General features: G+C 40.9%; 2 protein-coding genes across 3 annotated transcripts; one reads left to right on the top strand and one right to left on the bottom strand.

The window, feature by feature from the left end:
- Positions 1–184: 184 nt before the first annotated feature.
- On the bottom strand, positions 185–4244 carry LOC116218314 (stabilizer of axonemal microtubules 2-like). 2 transcript variants are annotated; one of them, XM_031559318.2, is made up of 5 exons: positions 4230–4244; positions 3467–3529; positions 2319–2504; positions 1798–2006; positions 185–1411 (listed from the first exon to the last, which is right to left on the bottom strand). In XM_031559318.2, the coding sequence occupies exons 2-5, from the start codon at positions 3508–3510 to the stop codon at positions 495–497; spliced, it is 1356 nt and encodes a 451-aa protein (XP_031415178.1). In that variant the 5' UTR covers positions 3511–3529; positions 4230–4244; the 3' UTR covers positions 185–494. The 2 variants fall into 2 exon arrangements, with proteins under 2 accessions (XP_031415178.1, XP_031415179.1); XM_031559319.2 differs by lacking the exon at positions 4230–4244 and having other exon boundaries at positions 3467–3818.
- A 3994-nt stretch (positions 4245–8238) lies between these two features.
- rps6 (ribosomal protein S6) lies at positions 8239–13527 on the top strand. The gene is made up of 6 exons (XM_012831831.3): positions 8239–8346; positions 9237–9368; positions 9804–10014; positions 10574–10720; positions 12050–12207; positions 13387–13527. The coding sequence occupies exons 1-6, from the start codon at positions 8341–8343 to the stop codon at positions 13480–13482; spliced, it is 750 nt and encodes a 249-aa protein (XP_012687285.1). The 5' UTR covers positions 8239–8340; the 3' UTR covers positions 13483–13527.
- Positions 13528–19986: the final 6459 nt, after the last annotated feature.

Genomic DNA, 19986 nt, shown 5'->3' with positions numbered 1-19986 from the left:
TCAGTGGAGCCACACAAGCATAATTTAAACGTTTATATTGAACAGATGGCCACTGATAAGATGTATTACATGTTTGTGTATATTATGCGTGCCTTCACTGTGCTGCTCGACAGAAGAAGGGGAACCTGTATACCGTAGGTTCATGGCAAATTCAAGTTCAAGGCATGCTTCTGTTGACACTTCAAAAATATCATCAGCATTGTATTAATAAACAAGCAGTGATTTGGAATTGTTAGCACAGCAACCTCTTTTTGGAGGCTATTAAATACAGCACAGAATCAATGCCTGCATTTTATATAGATTTATTTGCAGTGAAAGAAACATAGTCTCAAAGCCACACAAAGTCAATGAGGCATTTAAACAGGATTTTCTCATATTGCATCTATTAATTATTTTGCCTGTACAGACCAGCAGATCGGACTGGGGTGGCAGGATTTAGCAACACTGGCAGCTGATGGATGAGAGATGACCTTGGATTCTTCTGGTGAGACATTTTAGCACCGGATGTACCCATTCTTACCCAAAGACAAAACTTGGCCCTCTGACCGGTGACTCAAACATGCAGGGCAAGGGTGGACCTCATACTTCTTAAAGGTGCTGCGGTAGATTGTTTCAGACTCCATAGCACCCTGGCTCAGGATCCTCTGGACTGGCTTAAAACTAGTGATGTGCTCTGCTTTCTTTGGTGTGAATTCTGCACGGAAGGTGGTGGTGCCCTCAAAGGAAGACAAAGGTAGACGTGTGGGTGTAGACTTCATGGACTTGCTTCTCTTTGCTCCCTCCCAGGCCCTGAAATGGTCTTGTGTTGTGGAGCGAGCCTCAAAGGGCTTCCCCTTGCTCCAGGCTTTAATAATTGGTCGTGCTGATATTGCTGGACAGCCTGGAGCTCCCCTGAAGTCATTGTGAGCCAGGGATGTGAGCTCTACGTCGCCCTCTGGTTGGGAGTACTGTGCTGCTTTGCGAGCACTGGTGGCAGGTCTGACGGGCCACGCCTGGAATTTATCCTGAAACTCACTTTCCCCTTCAAAAGGCGTCGACCTGGGCTCCCAAGTGGCCTTGACTTTGCAGGACTGAACAGCTGAGGATCTGTCACCCTTGTAGTCTTGTTGATGGGTAGAAATGGCTTGGAACGGGGCACTGCTGGGTCTGTAGGGGATCTTTGGCTTTCGGGACTCCCTTTGAACCGGGTGTGGGATGTACATCTGGCGATAGACACTTTTGCCCTCAAATGGAAGGGCAGACTCCTTCAGCTTCTGTTCAGGTTTGAAGCTCTTACGTGTGCTAGGCTCAGTCTTTAAGCAGTAGGCAACTTGGGAAGTTGTGGTCATGTCAAGTATCCCCTCATTCACTTTAAGGTTGTCAATAGTCTTGTAGGACTTCTGTGGCTGGGGTTCCATGGCACGATATACATCTTCAGGAAGAGAGCAAATACACATTTAATTGCATGGTAGGGATTGCAAGGTCAGATATCAGCTCCTGCAACACATGACAGCATCCAATATTTCCCTTGATTTCGTTAACTGTGATGTAGTAGCGGTGTGGCCCCAATAAATGCACTGAATAGAAATTCATTTGGTTTTGCTTTTGCATTTGCTGTTGAAATGTTAAATGTTTTTGTTTTTGAAATCTCCAAACATCTCAGATTTTTAAATAAAAACCCATAAAAACCCATATGAACTTGAGTCATTATATTTTTTGTCATTTAAAGGGATTGTATTGAGTGATTGTCTTGTTCAGAACAAAAACATTTGTTTACAGTGGATTACACTTTTTTGTTTGTTTGGCAGTGATACTCACCATTATATTCAGACAGGGTATCCATCTTTCTGGTGGGTGCCTTGTATTCCTCAACCTGTGTGTTCTTGTGGACAGTGTTCTTGTGGACAGGGTACATTCTGAAGTCATTCATGTATGTGGTTTTCAGGAGCATCGGTCCTGTTGGTGCGGTATATGCTTTGATGGGTTTGGGTGATCTCTGTTGTACTGGATGAGCAACATAGTCTGACCTGGAACACAGCATATAGGCTATATGCTATCAATGTACTCAAGAAGAAAACTGCACTGAAAGCTCTGTTATGTAATTACTTCAGGACAAATGATTGATGGCACTGAGGCACATGACATTGCCTATACATTGAAAAGATCCTGAGTGGTGCTTCTCACATGTTAAATAAATATATGTAGGATTGGCAAGCAAACTCAGTTCATTCCAGCATGTAGATCCTACCAGAATGACACATTCCAATTAAAAAAAAAGTACATTTTAAAAGGTTTAAATTCACTGTGAAAGCATGAATTTTGTAGGGCCATGAACTCACTGGAAGGTGCTGTTTGCTGACATTTCCCCCTCCAAAGGTTCATACTCAGGACAGATCTTTTTGGAGTTTCGTTTGGCAGTGGTGCCATGGGGGTGGAACTTGTCCCTGTACTCAGTGAGGTGGCACACTGCATCTGTGGAGCAGGATGCAGGGAAAACGCTAGGCACCGTGGGACTACGGTGTCCACTACGGGGAGAGAGGTGTTAGAATGACTCTTTACTTCTTTGTTGATACATAAAACAGATGCAGCTTGTACTTCAGTAAACTGGATGTACAGACCTCAGGAGGATAAAGGTGATACACATAAACACATAAACACATACATACATACATACACAGGTATAATCAAATACAATTACATCTGAATGAATAATGACAAATAGAAAATAGAATTAACACAATAATAAAAGTATGAATAAAGTAAGAATCACTTGGACAAAGGCTAAACCAATGAACCAATCAAATATGCTATCAGGCATCTGGAAAGGCAAGAGTGTTTAAAAACTACATTCTAAAAGACCCAGAGAAAAAGCACATCTAACACTATGGGAAAGGATGCTCTAGAATTTGGGTACAAAACTGCAAAAGAGCAGTCACACTTAGATTTTTGTCTGGACTTTGGAACAGCCAGCAGACCTTGATGGGGTGCAAAGCTCTCAAATATAATCTGGAGCCAGTCAAGACAATGCTTTGTAGGTAACTGGCAAAACCTTCAAATTATTTCATAAACATACTGGATGCCAGTGGAGTGAGGCTAAACTGGGCTTTATTTAGCAAAATTCTCTGTGCGTATAATTTTTCAGAAGTGTGCAACAAACATGTCACATTCTGAAACATATTCTCGTTTTAAAGCAGCTTTTTAGCTAGTATCAAACTGAGATGTATTTATTGCATCACTAGTAAGGAACATGAAGAAGAGCACTTAACACTTAATTAAGATCCAGTTAATGCCATGAAAGCTATATTAGGCTACTTCTTAATTAATCATAGATTCTAACCCTGACATGAATCCCTGAGTTGGGCTCCTCTGTGGATCTACTGTGTCAGACGATTTCATGATGTGCTTCATGTGATGAGCTAAAGTTAAGCCTAAGCCTTCTTCCATTTCAGGATAGAAACCAGTGTTGGGGAAGCTACTTAAATCTTACCCGCAAGTAACGTTACAGATCTGGCATGAGTAGTGGCTCTTCATTGGACTTTCCTTTATCCAACTCCAGTGTACACAAAAGATGAAAAGTCATTTCATTTTAACATCTGATAATCTAATTTACAAAACGAAAATGTCAAGGACCTCTCAATAATCAGATTTAGTGCAATACTATGACTCCGTTCAGACGTCATTGATTTAAGAATTCCTATTATGACATCTTAAATTATGAAATCATGACCTTAATGCGAAGGACAGGCGTTTCCAACACCACACATTTAGTTCCACCCACATCGGAGGGGAAAACATTTAAAAGCCTAAAAAAAACCTTTAAAACCGCACACAAAGTAGATTAAGGCAATTAAGACGTTCGGCAACAGCAGTAAGAATGTGAGATCTTGACACTCCGTATGCACAGCAAACATTTTGTCACTGCCAGATATCCAAACATCTATAAAAGTATTTTGACACTGTGCAACTTCTGTTATAGTCGAATGTGGATAAATCAGTAGGCTGTGCAGTAACGTTATGATATTTGCCAGTGCCTTAGAAAACGACAGTAGCTACCGCATTATTTGCTAACACATTCTAACAGCTAGCTTTGCCATTCATCATTTTAGTTAACAATTACACCCCAACTTCCCTTTGTATCTGGCCATAACTATATGTATCCACATTCGACTATAACAACAGTTGCATACTGTCAAAGTGCTTTTGGTTAACTCACAGACTGCCTAAAACTGACATTTGGATATTTGATTTACCAATGACAACATATGCCGCACGCGTAAACCGTCACTTATTTCTTTGGACTCGGCTATTCTTAGGTTTACGTTGTCCATTGACTTCCGTTGATTCCATTTTAAGTTATTACGACGAATGTCATTATTCACGCCGTTGTGGTATATTGTGAGAATGACCCTCATCATTTTGTATGGGCAGTTTAAACATTTTTGCAAGAGAAAAGGAAAATCCATAGGGATGAGTAAAAAATAGAATTATTTGGTTCATTTTTTAATCCATGTTTCTAAAGGCAAGGCAAGGCAATTTTATTTATATAGCACAATTCATACACCGTGGTCATTCAATGTGCTTCACATACATGCACAACAATGTGCTTCACATTAAAAAAAAAAAAGCAAAAGGTCAGTGCATGATCATAAAAAACAGTAAATTATAGAAAATAAAAGCATGAGAACATTAAGGCATAAAAATAGTAAAATATAGGAAATAAAAGCATAAAAAGAATAATAACAATCACTAGTCTACTACAATAAGCAATAATACTTCAAAGGAACTGTTCGTGGCCAGTTAGCAGAAGGCATCTGAGAAAAGTTTGGTCTTTAGTCTAGATTTAAAACTGAAAGTAGTTGGAGCGTTTTTAATGTCTTCTGGAAGTTGGTTCCAGAGGTGAACCGCAAAGTGGCTGAGTGCTGCTTCACCCTGTTTAGTTTGGACAGTGGGTTTTACTAATAGAAATTTATGCTGCGATCTGAGAGATCTGAGTGGTACGTACTGCTGAAACATGTCAGATAGATACTTTGGCCCTATCCCATTAAGTGACTTGAAAACAAGCAGCAGTGCTTTAAAGTCAATCCTGTAACTTACTTGGAGCCAGTGCAGGTATTTCAGTATAGAGGTTATGTGGTCAGTTCTTTTTGTTTTTGTAAGAATTCTGGCTGCTGCATTTTGTATCATTTGAAGCTGTTTAAGGTTTTTTTTGGGAAGGCCTGTGAACAGCCCATTGCAGTAATCAACCCTACTGGAGATAAAGGCATGAATTAGTTTTTCCAAGTCATCTTTTGACATAAAATCCCTAAATTTGGCAATGTTTTTGAGATTGTAGAACGCAGATTTAGTAATTGCTTTCATGTGGCTGTTAAAATTTAGATCACTGTCTAAGAGGACACCAAGATTTCTGACAGTATCCTTTGCTTTAAGTCCTTTTTTGTTAAGAAGGGTGGCAATCTTACATCTTTCCTCCTTTTTACCAAAAACTATTACTTCAGTTTTGTCTTTGTTTAGCTGGAGAAAGTTCTGAGACATCCAGTGGTTAATTTGCTCAATACAATCACAAAGAGATTCAAGGGGACCATAGTCATTAGGTGTCAAAGCTAAGTAAATTTGGGTGTCATCAGCATAGTTATGATAGGAGATCAAATTATTCTTTAAGATTTGTCCAAGTGGGAGCATATAAAGGTTGAATAGAAGTGGACCCAAAATTGAGCCCTGGGGGACTCCACAGGTCAGGGACGTAGGTGTTGAGGTGCAGTTGCCAACTGCAACAAAAAAGCTCCTGTCTTGTAAGTATGATTTCAACCACTTGATAACAACACCTGAGACTAGGGCTGAACGATTAATTGCATTTGCGATTTAAACGCGATATGATAGAACGCGATTTTCTAACCGCAACGTTCGCGATTAAAAACGTGATCTTAAAAAAAAATATATATATAATTTTTTTTAAGATGGGCTCCCCCGCCACAATGGTTGGGTCCGGGCTCCCCCACAACAATGGCTGGGTCCGGGCTCCCCCACGACAGTGATTGGCTCTGTCATGGACAGAAAAGTTCCGGATGACGCAACGGATGACGTTATGATCAGCTGTTTTGCTTTTTCACGTGAATTATATAGCTAGAATCTTCATAGCTAGGTGCTACTGCTAACTAGAGGTGGGGACTTGCTACGTGCCTTCTCAACTTGTAATACAGCAATTAAATATCACAGCGGTTATTTTGAGATACTTTGTGATGCCTTTTCAACTTGTAATACAGCAATTGAATATCACCGCGGTTGTTTTGAGATACTTCGTGATGTTTCTTATTAGCCCGGCAGTACAAATGCATATGAAAAGTAATTGAAGTAGTGCTAAACAATGTTCACGATACCATTTTTTCCCGATTGGATAGATACATTTTTCATGAAATACCGACGTGGTTCTTAAAGGTTGTTGTGAACAGAAAGCTAAATTGTTATTACTTCTGGAAGATCCAGAGCAGAGACGGTTAAAGCTAGCTGTATTTGAACATTGTTTAGCACTACTTCAATTACTTTTCATATGCATTTGTACTGCTTGGTTAATAAGAAACATCACAAAGTATCTCAAAACAACCGCGGTGATATTTAATTGCTGTATTACAAGTTGAGAAGGCACGTAGCAATTCCCCACCTCTAGTTAGCAGTAGCACCTAGCTATACCTGCGTGCCAAGAGTGCAGCTAACTGATGGAATACAAAAGTAAGTTCCAGACATCCAAAGCGAGCTTTAAATAAACAGAATCAGTGATATTAAATTATTTGATCATGTTTATCGTATTTATCGCCGTAATTCCATAGTAATGTTCGGTGTGCCATGAAGATTATACATCATTCACGTGAAAAAGCAAAACAGCTGATCTGAACGTCATCCATTGCGTCATCCGGAACTTCTGGCAGGCCTGAACTTTCTGTCCATGAAAGCTCCAAGTGGAGCTAATTGGACCAATTTAGCCAAGTGGCCGGCCTATTTAAAGAGTGCCTCATGCAAGGTTTGAGAGAGCTTGGAGAAAGCATTGACAGAGCATTGACAGAGCATGAGCATAGAAAACACTTGTTGTGAGGTGAAGTGAAGGACAGCGTTTAGATGCGTGAACACTGTCTGCCCAGTTTGTGTGCCCAGTGGAATGTGCATAGATAATTGTGCCTAATTGAAATGTGCATAGATAATTGTGCCTAGTGAAATGTCCATTGTTAGAATTGTGCCGAGTTAAATGTAGCACTTTGCGTCTGTTTGTCTTTGTGATTTATGTTTGTTTATTTTGGGGGCACCTGTGTGGGGCTGATACCAGAGATTCCCCCTTTTAAATAAAGAAAATATTTTTGTATATAAGAAGCCACCATCGCCTGCACGTTCTTCACCACCAAGTCCCGTCGCCCACATCCCAAAAGAACATGGGGTGGCTGCCTCGGTCCCTCACACCAATACTATACACCTATTTAAGGCAAAAAAAAAAGACAACTCAAAGGAAATTAAAACCCAAGCAAAATTAGGATAAAGGTGTGTTTTAAGCAGGGACTTAAAGGAAGAGACACAAGGCAGATTGTCCCAGAGCCTCGGATCTGATGATCTAACTGGCAGATATATCTGCGTATCATCAGTGTAACAATGAAAAGAGACATCATGGCTATGAATAATGTGTTCAAGAGGAAGCATTTATAAAAAAAAAAAAATTGGTCCCAACACCGACCCCTGTGACACTGTATTTAACAGAACACATTTTAGACATAGTTTACAGAGAAATAGAGCCTCCTACGCTGAAATCAGGGACACAACCATTTGACAAGGAACTGTTAAAAACAGAAAGCAAATAGACAGATTCCATAACTTTTAATACAGACTTTTCTGGTATTACATAAAAATGGCAGGAAGTAATCTAATCTAATGTTAGCCTTCTGCAGGCCAAATTTTACAGCCACTACTGTGATCTTATAATCTCATTAGCTTGTGTTACCCATCTCTTGACAGCTTGAAGTATGAGTGTTCTTACTTTCGCCTTACTTACCCTTTATGTTTCCTTAAAACTCAGAAAACTTTAAAGAGTTTTAAGTATGTGCTTCTTAAAAAGTTATCATTTTCAGTTGACCTTATAGTTGGGAACATTTCTCCACAACTCTAAAATTGAACATGTATTCACAAATGATCTTGGTTAGTTACTACTCTACCCTTATTCTACTCTACAATGTGACAGCAAGAGGCTAAGCAGACATGTTGGTAATACAATTATCACTGGTACACCGGAGCACTCCTCTCGCGAGAGTTTGTAATGTCTATGTGAGACTAAGAGCAGGATATCCGGTCTCTTTTCCGTGGCGGACCTCAGCCTATTCAGTCCCCAAAATGAAGGTAAGGACATTGAAGATATGAACTTACAAGCTTATTGCGTTTTTATTTCATATAATACCTTCGTGTGCCTTTACAATGGATATTGATCGTTTTGTTTTAAGCGGATTTGTTGCGGTTCACATTTGAAATCGTTCCGATGAGCATAGATTGTGTTGTGAACTTTTCGCTATAGTAGCTACGCTAGAAACATGGCCGCCTACTGGAATGAAAATGTGCAGCTCAGCCTAGTGAGCCTGACTGAGAATAGCGCTGTATACGAATGTGTTCGTTCGGAAAAACGATTCTGTAGTGTTTTCTTGTCAGGTTGAACTGCTGATTCAAAAGCATAGACACTGCCGTGCTAACAGGTCGAAAGTTTGTTTGCTAGGTTGTCGGCATACAAGTAGCGTCAGTAAGTTGGCTAGCTAGCTAGCTAACTAGGCGTTCGGTTAGCCGTCCAGCTAATCAACATTGTCGTTCGTGACATGCTTGGTAGTAAACGAAATACTGCGTCGAAAGCCAAGGTTTTGGATATCGTTCGCCGAGTCCACGCCAGTTATGCGTCTCGTTGGGTTTGAGGGATGTAGTGCGCTGTAGTCCAGCAGTAGAGTTTGCAACGTTAGGTTGACTGCAGCGAACGTGGCATCACACATCGCCCGATACGAGCTCTAGTGTTAAAATTGAAAATTATTAAATGTGCTTCCGTAAGAGATATAGGGCCAAGTTTGGGTCATGTTTCACACCGGCCGTTTGACCAGAACTCATCACTCCACGCTTACTGTTAGGTAAACTCATCAGATGTTGGCAGCAGTATTGGAGTCTGCATATTCTCTTGCAAAAAATGAAAACTTTATTAATATAGACATGTCTTTAATGCTAGCTGTTTTTAACATGTCCCTCCTCTCCTCTAGCTGAATATTTCATTTCCGGCCACGGGCTGCCAGAAGCTTATCGAAGTTGACGATGAGCGCAAGCTGCGTACCTTCTATGAGAAGCGTATGGCTACTGAGGTACCTGCCGACCCCTTGGGAGATGAATGGAAGGTAAGATGACTGACAGCTGTGACCCCCAGAAACTCTGTCGCCGGCTGCTTCGTAAACTCCTGCACAGTCATTTTGTTTGATTCCCTACCATGTACCAATGGTTTTAGTATGTGGCTTAAAATTCAAATGGGTGGTAATTTTGCCTTCAAGGTTGCCAAACAAAAGGAGTTAAATTGAAGGCTAATGATTTATGGATCAGTTGGGATTCATCCATGTCTCACTTCATGTCTGTCTTGTTTCCTTTGGATGTTCATTTTGCTCTTTTTATGTAAAGCACACTGAATTGCGTCTGTGTATGAGCTGTGCTGTATAGGTAAACTTGCCGTGTACCAGAATTGTTCATTTTCTACCATATCCAAGCATTTGGGGCTTTCAGGACCCCATCCAAATATAATTATATTTTAAAGCTTCATCTGTACTTTCCCCCCTTTGCAGGGCTATGTTGTGCGCATCAGCGGTGGAAACGACAAGCAGGGCTTTCCCATGAAGCAGGGTGTGCTGACCACTGGCCGTGTGCGTCTCCTGCTCAGCAAGGGACACTCCTGCTACCGCCCTCGTCGTACTGGCGAGCGCAAACGCAAGTCTGTCCGCGGATGCATTGTGGACGCCAACCTCAGTGTGCTCAATCTGGTCATCGTCAGGAAAGGTATGCCAGTGGCGGTGTCCTCGCTTTGTCCTCTTGTTGCTGAACAATGGGTGTCTGCGTGAGGGACCGCTTGTCATTTGTGTGGCCATGAACAGAGCTGGTATTTGAATGATCAGTCTTCATGGTTATGCACTGAAAGTGAATTGACCTTATGTTTGCAGTTAGATTGAATTGGGAGAATGTGGTGGATGGATCTGAAATTGTAACCTGTAGAAAAGCAACTCTGCACCGCCAGTAGACCCTTTCTGACTGTTCTGTAGTCTCTAAGGGGGGACGTGTGGTGCCATATAAACTGTGGAGCTGCTAACGGATAACGACCTGAGCCTGTCTCTGGCGCTGGTTGTACTGAATTGCTCTCTCATTCCTATTCGCTAGTATACTCTTTTAATATGTGTGATGTCTGAATCCCTCCTGCAGTTGCTATTGGTGTGAGTTGGCCCACTGGTCATTCTAGTTAGCCTTTACTTATATCCACGCTTAAGATCACATCAACAGTAATGGTTAAATATTTCTTGTATATTCCTGGAAACTGCTTAGTTGACCCTACTCTTTTCCACAGGTGAGAACGAGATCCCAGGCCTGACCGACAGCACCGTGCCCCGCCGTCTTGGACCCAAAAGGGCCAGCAAGATCCGCAAGCTCTTCAACCTGTCCAAGGAGGATGATGTCAGACAGTATGTGGTCAGAAGACCCCTGACTAAGGAGGGTAAGGCTCGCATGTTTCACTTCCACCACTATCTACACGTACATGTCCTCTGCTCACCTAATGCCAGCATTACATTCAATGGATTTTAATATACTTTCCTGCTGCTTAGAGACAGTTATGGTGGCCCTGTGACTGCGCGTCTTAAACTATACGTTTTAGGTGAATTGCTATCTTTCTGAACCATTCCAGTTTAGGCCAACTGAAATTACTTTCCCTAAGACCTATTATACCATGTGAAGGTTCCATGATAAACCATCATGCATAAAACCTAATTCTAAAGTGCTACCTGAAGCCACACACCTGCAAAGCTTATCATTTTACAGTGAAATGAAGTGTTATAATTCATTAGTTAAGTGGGGCTGAGCTTTTAGTTTACCATCATAAATCGGATGTCAGTCATTTATGACGGGGAAGAACAAAGAGTGGGAGGGAGAAGTGATGAGCCCCTTCCACATACCAAATTCTGTTAATGTATTAGATACAAACCCCAGACTAAAATATGCGACGACTCATGCCAGTTGGCTATCCTTGCTAGTACCTATCTCTATAGCTATATCCTAGCTCTACCTTTACATTTGGCAGATGCTAGGGTATGTTAATTAATTAGCTGATGAGTTAACTTTGCACCAAGCAGTGGAGCTGTACAGGCACCCTGAGGGCTTCTACATTTTCATGTTGGATTAAAATTTAGTTAACTACTTTTTGGGTTAAAATCCAGTCCACTCTTGCTTAGGCTTTGATATTGTATTTCATTTCTTGTAAACCTCACAGGTAAGAAACTGCCATTGGTTAGTTCAGCACCCCAGTAGACCTTTTCTGGCTCTCCCGTAGCCTCAAAGGGGGGACAGTGTGGTGCTATAGAAACTGTGGAGCTGCTAACCGGATACAACTTAACTCTTAAAACAGTCTGGTTGTAACTGTGCCGCGCTTCCTCACCCCTTGTAATCTGAATATAAGTCTGTTGGAGTACCTGGGGCAATTTTGGCATTTACTAACAACTTGTCTTCATATAATGTAAACGTTATCCTGAACAAGTTCAATTTAAAGTAATTGCTGGACAACACAATGTTTACTTCTGTAAACATTGTTTCTGCTCCTCACCTGGGCTTTAGGATGGCAGATCTCACTGTTGTAGATGTCAAGCCACTTTGATCCCAACCATAGTGTTTTCAAGGCATCTGTCTATCTAACAAAGCAGTGTGTGTAACTGCAGTTTGGCTTGTGAGCCTTTACTGTTGGTGTCTAAAGGAACAGTGGCTTCATGTGCGTATGCATGTACTCCTTTTTTGGGGTCATTTCTGGTCCCTAAATCTTACTTGGTCTACTTAGGTAAGAAGCCCAGGACCAAGGCCCCCAAGATCCAGCGCCTGGTGACCCCCCGCGTGCTGCAGCACAAGCGCCGCCGCATTGCACTCAAGAGACAGCGCACCCTGAAGAACAAGGACGAGGCTGCAGACTATGCCAAGCTGCTGGCCAAGAGGATGAAGGTATGGTTGTTTGGAGTTAAATAACCATAGGGCTAACCAGCTATTGAACTTAGTCAAGTACTGCTGTGTAATTAACCCTAGCTATTCAACTTAGTAAAGTAGTAATGCGTAATTACTTTAAGTTTAGGTAAATAGCAGGTCAGGTGTGATTTGTGGTTTCCTAATGAGTGGTTGTAGCTTCGTGAACTATTGGAAGGAAGAGTTAATCTAATGAGTACACCAGACATCTTGTATGGACCTAAAGGCAGGCCAGTGGCAGTTGTTGTCAGTGGGCCGTGGCTGTCTAGCTTACAGCCCGACAGAATTACTAGTGGCTTTGGAGGCTGTAGATTCAATGAGGGGAGGTAATTTGCTCTAGCGCTCTGGGTATTGGGAGATTGGTGAACAATGGAAATTATATTCTAAAATGATTTCAGTATACCAGCAAATTACCTGGTATAGAAGGCCCTTTTATATAGTGCCAAAATGGAATCATGCTGTAATGCCTAAATGAGCCCAATAGTGGCCACAAATGACTCACTCAGTACTGACTAGTAACACCAGGGCTGTGTTGTGTTTTTTTTTTTTGGTTTAAATGCGGTCCACTCTTGCTTAGGCTTGTCTTTGATATTGTATTTCATTTCTTGTAAACCTCACCGGTAAGAAACTGCCATTGGTTAGTTCAGCACCCCAGTAGACCTTTTCTGGCTCTCCCGTAGCCTCAAAGGGGGGACAGTGTGGTGCTATAGAAACTGTGGAGCTGCTAACCGGATACAACTTAACTCTTAAAACAGTCTGGTTGTAACTGTGCTGCGCTTCCTCACCCCTTGTAATTGAATACAATTCTGTTGGAGGTAGTCTTTGAAATACCAGGGGCAATTTTGGCATTTAGTAACAACTTGTCTTCATTTAATGTAAATGTTATCCTGAACAAGTTCAATTTAAATTAATTGCTGCACAACACAATGTTAACTTCTGTTAACATTGTTTCTGTTCTCACAAGATTTTCCATGTGTTTGCATGCTCTGATTGTAGAGACTTTGGTGGTGGTTTTGCTATGTAAACGTTAGGATTTTTAGCATAGACACGGTTTTAAGCATATACTGAAGTAAACCAGACGGGAAGTTTAGACAGTGTTTTTCAGTCCGTGTGGATGAAGGGGAAATTAACCATACTGATTTCTTTTTTGTGTGTCTGCAGGAGGCCAAAGAGAAGCGTCAAGAGCAGATCAAAAAGAGACGTCGCCTCTCCTCCCTGCGTCAATCCACATCCAAGTCCGAGTCCAGCCAGAAGTGAAGCATCCACATGTAAATCAAAAAATAAAACTTTTGGTGAAATCAATGTTTCTGTTCATTTTTGATTTTGCACTTTCAAGTGTGACATTTGCACGCATCCCCCAGTCAAAACCGTTATTGTAGATCACTTGGACTGGTGTGCACATGCTTGAAATTGAGCATTCAATGTGCCTCTATGTATTGTCCTGTGAGAATTGGCATCACTTACCTGGTCAATCAGGGTTTCTTTTGGTGCTTACCATTGAACAGGTTAAACGCAGAAGCACATTTCACACAGGACTGTTACACTTGCTGAACATGACTGTAGTTACTTCAGGCTCCAATAGGTGGCTCTGTAGTCATACAAACTGGCCAGATAGGCTGTGAAAGCAACACCATGGTACACTATGCAATGCCACATTTTTTTGAGGTATGGTTTTAGGGAACTAGTTTTGGTGTCGTCTTAAAATTAATTTAGATGGTGTTTGGTCATGTGAAGGACAGATGTACAAACATGTATATTGTTTCCACTAGCCATCCAGGGTCATGCACTATAGTTATGCGTTCTGGGCCAAAAAAAAACGTGACAATTTGAGTCTCACAACACAATGTTGGTAAATAATGGAAGGTCAGTGGTTGGCTTTATTAATTTTTTCTATCAGTTTTTTTTTTTTTACTAACACTTTTGGTTGGTATCTTAAAATTACTTTTGATTGTGTATGTTCATGTGAAGGACAGATACACACATGTTCCCTCTAGCCATCCAGGCTGTGCATTATTAAGTGTTGTCTGGACAAAAACAGCCCATCCGGATGCAAGAAAAGCCTTCATGGCACGATCAGAGATTAAAGTATTCCGGCACCGTGCCGGATTTCCGGCGTGCGGCGTTTGGCTGCGGAAAAAAGTCTTATATATATATATATATATATATAAAAAAAGAAAGAACACGTCTCGATATCATCACCATCACTTTCGAGTTTATGAGTTCGTCTGCCAATGAAATGAAAGGAGAACAACTCTCCCGCTCTCAAAATAACATTATTAGCCAATCAGAAGTAGATTGGGGCGGGTCTTGGGAAAATGTTCTTCAAACACCGACTTTTCTCTATCGCTCTGCCTATGCTGCGTAGATGCCCGAGTAGAGAGATGTCACAGAAGGAGAGTAGGATGGAGAGTAAGTTCATGAATCCTGGGGAAGATGCCCTCCTAGTTGATAAAGGATTGAAAAATAAATGGCGCTGGGCATGGATAGAAGAGATAGGGAAGGACAGTAAGCCTTTTGGTAGCTGGTGGAACTAAGAAGTTAAGAGAAGCAGGTGCTTGCTTCTGCACTTTGTGCTCGAAAAAGATACTATATGCAACGACCCGGAAAAAAGTGCTTCCACGTCATGAGTTAGACCCTGCTCATAGAGCAGCCGTTTGTGCTCTCCAACACACAACGCCGTTACCGGGAGCAACAACCACAGCTGATGTACCAGCATCAATAACTGACCGTGTGTCTGACCTGAAAATACGCGTGTGCACGTTCATCGCATAGCAAGATCTGTCTTTCAGGCCCGCCCAACCCGTGGTGAATTTATGCCAAAAAATAGCTGAAAACAATTGCTTTGACTAAACTGTCGATATCCAATCAGCATGCCAGCTATTTTAACACACACGGCATAACACCAGAGATTAAAAGACGTATTTCGGAAAAGCTAAAAAAAACGGCATGTTTTCCTTAAATGTCGACGAAGCCACCAACAAGAACATGGACAAAGTCCTGTTTTGTATTTATTTCCCAACATTTAAGTTACCAGTTCTTGTAACATTTTAATGTTTTGCTTGTTATTTATTTTATTGATATATTTTCTATTAATTTCCTAGTATTTAATTTACTATTATTTCTTTTGAACAAAGTAAGTATGGAAATGTTGCAATATAAAACTACATTATTATCTATAGTTCAACGGTTTAAAAAGTGAATCGCTGTCCTTTTTCATATATCCTCATTTAAATGCTTCCAAATCAAATCTTCCACTGACTGCATTTCACATACCCTTATAACATGTCACCTTGGGATTGTAGGTCATCTTGTAACCTTTCAAGGACAAAGCTTAGCAGCAAAACTTGATATCAAAAGAAATCGTAAATGCTACATGTGTTAGTACCATATTGTAGTGAGGTGGAGTAGTATTGCTGACCTTTCTTGGGATTGCAGTTTCAAAAGTCTCACCATAATCTGCAATCATTCATTTCTAAATGTTTTTTTGTTTGTTTGTTTGTTTTTTTGTTTGCGAATGTGTCCACGCCACGGGACGATGCCCCCCCCTCCCATTCACCCACACACCAAAAAAAGTTCAGGCTCAGGATTTTTTTTTGCTTTAACCCCTGCACGATATTGTCAGAAGACGCCCGTCCACCAAGCAGGCCGTTGCTGATGAGCTTTTCAGTGACCACTGGGCTATTGGTGGTGTTTGGAAGGACTGCGAATGCTTTAGTTGGCTTGCTTGCTAGTTTTTGACCAAAGCTCCTTAATGCTGCGTGAAGAGATGGAGGCAGTTTATTTCACTGATCTAGTTTGTTACGTTTGTTCCATACAAGGCTATTTAAACATGTTTTCTAAATTGTACCCAGGAAAATATGTTAAATGTATATTAAATTGGTTGGTGATTTCCCCCAGTAGCCAAACCTGTCACATGCAAGCATAACGATTTCAGTTACCAGGCAAGGTCTTACCAATGGTATGGTACCTAAATGTAATTGTAATTGTCATACAAATATGTATGGCGGTGTAAATCATGTAGCATGAATTCTGATTTGCAAATGCAGCTCTAGCTTCTTCTTCCTTCTGCATCTGAGGAGCCTCCTTAGCGTAGTCAGTGTACTCCTCACCTCTGCCTGCAGTACACTAATACCTTCTCTGTTCATCATCTACTCATCTGCCTGCAGTACACTAATACCATCTCTCTGTTCATCATCTACTCCTCTGCCTGCAGTACACTAATACCTTCTCTCTGTTCATCATCTACTCCTCTGCCTGCAGTACACTAATACCATCTCTCTGTTCATCATCTACTCCTCTGCATGCAGTACACTAATAGTCCAGGCAAAGTAGCGTTTTACGACAGACTAATTGTAAAATAATATTTTTTTATGTAAAGTTTTATTGGTAGGAGTAAAGGAAAAAATGAAGCCTATTTGGGTGAATTTTGGGCATATTCGATTAGTGTATAGCTCATTTGCAAATTGAAATTCATTTTCAAAGAAACTTGTAATACAAAAAATGTTACTTTTCATGGGTACTTTCATTGTGTAAAGTTTCTTTTTGATAGGAGTAAAGGGAAAAAAATACATTTTTGGGGTGTATTGTTGCCTGGCATTATTAGCACACATCTCGGATAGATGAGAATTAAACATATTTCCTCAACTAGGATTTCTTAGGACTTTTAGTATGTTGTTCTGGACACCTCATAGAAGTGATCTATGCTGAACAATTTAATTTTACAATTAGTTCTATTTTTGGCTCCAAAATGAGGAGGCCTGGACTATAATGCCTTCTCTGTGTTCATCATCTACTCCTCTGCCTGCAGTACACTAATACCTTCTCTCTGTTCATCATCTACTCTTCACCTCTGCCTGCAGTAGACTAATGCCTTCTCTCTGTTCATCATCTGCTCGTGTCCATTGCTTCTTCAGCTGCCTCTCTCAAATGCAGTGGTGGAATGTAACGAAGTATTTGTACTTCGTTACTGTACTTAAGTACATTTTTACTTATCTGTACTTTAAGTAAGTAAAAATAATAGTGCATACTTTATACTTTTACTTCGTTACACTTTGCAGCTATTATCTATTCTATACTTTTTACTCCACTACATTTCTACAATATGTGTCGTTACTCGTTACATTTTATGAACACAGTTTCGCCAAAATGTTGCCTACACAAAAATATGGATTGCGTTGCTGTTTTGGAAGTTTAAACCAATCAGGTGGCTCTATCTGCTCGAATGATAGCAGAGTGTGCGTTTGGCAGCAGCACAAGCGGTAGACTTGCCTTTTGGCTAAACATTCAACCAGGGACGTGCGGTGATATGAGGCAGGTGAGGCAGAGCCACCTGTCATCTTGAAAAGTAAAAAAAAAAAAAAAAATTATAAAATAAATATTTATATTTCTCTACTAATCTGTGGTATAGGTGTAATTTCGGCATGATTCCAATCATTTCGAGCATTTTTATGATCAAAATCGCTGAATTCGCTGAATTTGCGCATGTCCTATTCAAATAGACGGGAGAAAACAAGGGACGTGCGGTCAGGTGAGGCACCATGGGTCTGTTCGAATAGGCTTAAAATGCTCCCTTCCTTCTTTCCTCCCTCCCTAGTAAGAGAGCAAGTACTGTTCGAAATGTCTTAAACCTTCTTTTCCGCTTTAGTAAGATACCTTGAAATACGTCACATAACGGTCATTTTTCAAGAGAGCATCTGAGCTGCCTTGCTCTCTTATGGCGGCAGGTATTACCCATAACTCTCTGCGCCATTCCCTAACCGGAGACAAATTAAAAAAAAGATGGCGGATGAAATCGTCGAAGTTCCACAAAAGTATTCACCGATGTACGTTTCTTTGCTTTTTTGGTAATTTAAAAAAAAAATTACAGAGAAATAAACAGTGTACTATGTACTTATGTCATGATTGATTAACAAAAATAGTCTGTTTCGTTAGCGATGTATCCGTTAGCCAGGTCGCTAACAGTAGCTGCTAGCTAGCAAATAAGCACACACAGCATGATGACACACCGTCATGTTGCCGTACATCCTATCTTAATAGACTGTTCGAAATCAACGGTTTTTGAGATACCTTCCCCCGAAAGGACCTCTCTCGTCAGACACCTGTCCAACAAGAGATCAAGGATTAGACATCTATCTAAGAATCCGAACACAACCCATGTATTGTCTATGGGAGATAGTGAGGCCTGAGCATGCGCAATGTGAGGGACTACTATCCCCCAAAGGACTACCATCGTGTAGCGACAGTGCCTCACCTAGGATTGTGTGTCGGTAGGAAAAACGTATGGCCAGAGAATGTGTATTAAAACCGGATGTCGTCACTTTAATCCGGTCTCTGGTTGGATAAAACTTTTCAACAGAAATGGACAAGGACCTTTACTTTTTAGTTGAGAAGTTGTGTTGATCGCCTGACATGCAAACGATCGGTTTTCTTTAAATTATTATTATTTTTGTGAAGTTATATGGCTTATGTGAATAAAGCTATCTACACAACTTTTTATATGTCTACATTGACTCGTTTAGTTGTTCATGTGGTACACGTAGGTCTTAACTGAAGCTAACGCTTAGACCAACAATCCATTGGAACACATAGTAGCTAGCTAGCCTCGCTGCTAATAAGTCTAACGTTAGCATGCTGATATGAATAGACCCATTATAGTCAGGTGGCTTAATGCTCAATTGACTTGTTAACCGAACTTTTACAAAGTCATACAAATAAACACACAAGTGACTTGTTAACCTATGTCTACATTGACTCGGTTAGTTGTCCATGTGGTACACGAATGTTGCAGAGTATTGTCCTATTGTAGGACTTAACTGAAGATAATGCTTAGACCAACAATCCATTGGAACACATAGTAGCTAGCTAGCCTCGCTGCTAATAAGTCTAACGTTAGCATGCTGATATGAATAGACCCATTATAGTCAGGTGGCTTAATGCTCAATTGACTTGTTAACCGAACTTTTACGAAGTCATACAACTAAACACACAAGTGACTTGTTAACCGAACTTTTACGAAGCTATATGACCAAACACAAAGCTAGCACTGTTAATTCCGCTATAGCTAGCCAGGTCAATTAGCTCGCCTAAGATACTGCAATTTAAGCTAACCAATTACCTCATTTCCCCCAAAACCCATCGATTACATGTGTTTGTGATGTGTAACATATATCCTTAATCAGTCATTCAAGTTATTAACGTTTATTTACTGCTAGCGATTACACGACACAAGGGTAATTCAATCGCTATTAATGTTGAACTTGAACTTCAACAACGTCACACAACATTAAAAGTCAGGCATCGGCATGGTTCCTACAGAATAAATCAAAGGTCCTTGTCCATTTCTGTTGAAAAGTTTTATCCAACCAGAGACCGGATTAAAGTGACGACATCCGGTTTTAATACACATTCTCTGGCCATACGTTTTTCCTACCGACATTGTGCAATCGCTACAAACTGGGTTTTGCGCATGCGTGCGCATGCGTAGAACCTTTGAGCTGAGCTCAAAACGCATTGAAAAATCATGTAGGTGAGGCACACAGTACCTCTGCCTCAATGAAGGGGGCGTGCGAGGGCGCACCTGTCGGGGTTATGCTGGGGAACGTTGCTCTTCTTCTACACTTCTACTTGACGGCGAAAATGGAAGATTTTATTGCTAAGCTGAAGCAGTTCTCAAAACTGGACTTTCAGTCCAAACGTGAAATGTTCAATGATGGGAGACCAATGCCGGAGCTTATTGCTTTCCCTGTCATCTCTTCTCAACGT

The sequence above is a fragment of the Clupea harengus genome, chromosome 22 (assembly GCF_900700415.2).
Source record: "Clupea harengus chromosome 22, Ch_v2.0.2, whole genome shotgun sequence".
Classification (NCBI taxonomy): domain Eukaryota; kingdom Metazoa; phylum Chordata; class Actinopteri; order Clupeiformes; family Clupeidae; genus Clupea; species Clupea harengus.
The sequence above is the reverse complement of the archived record's forward strand: the minus strand, read 5'-3'. Positions and strand labels throughout refer to the sequence as shown.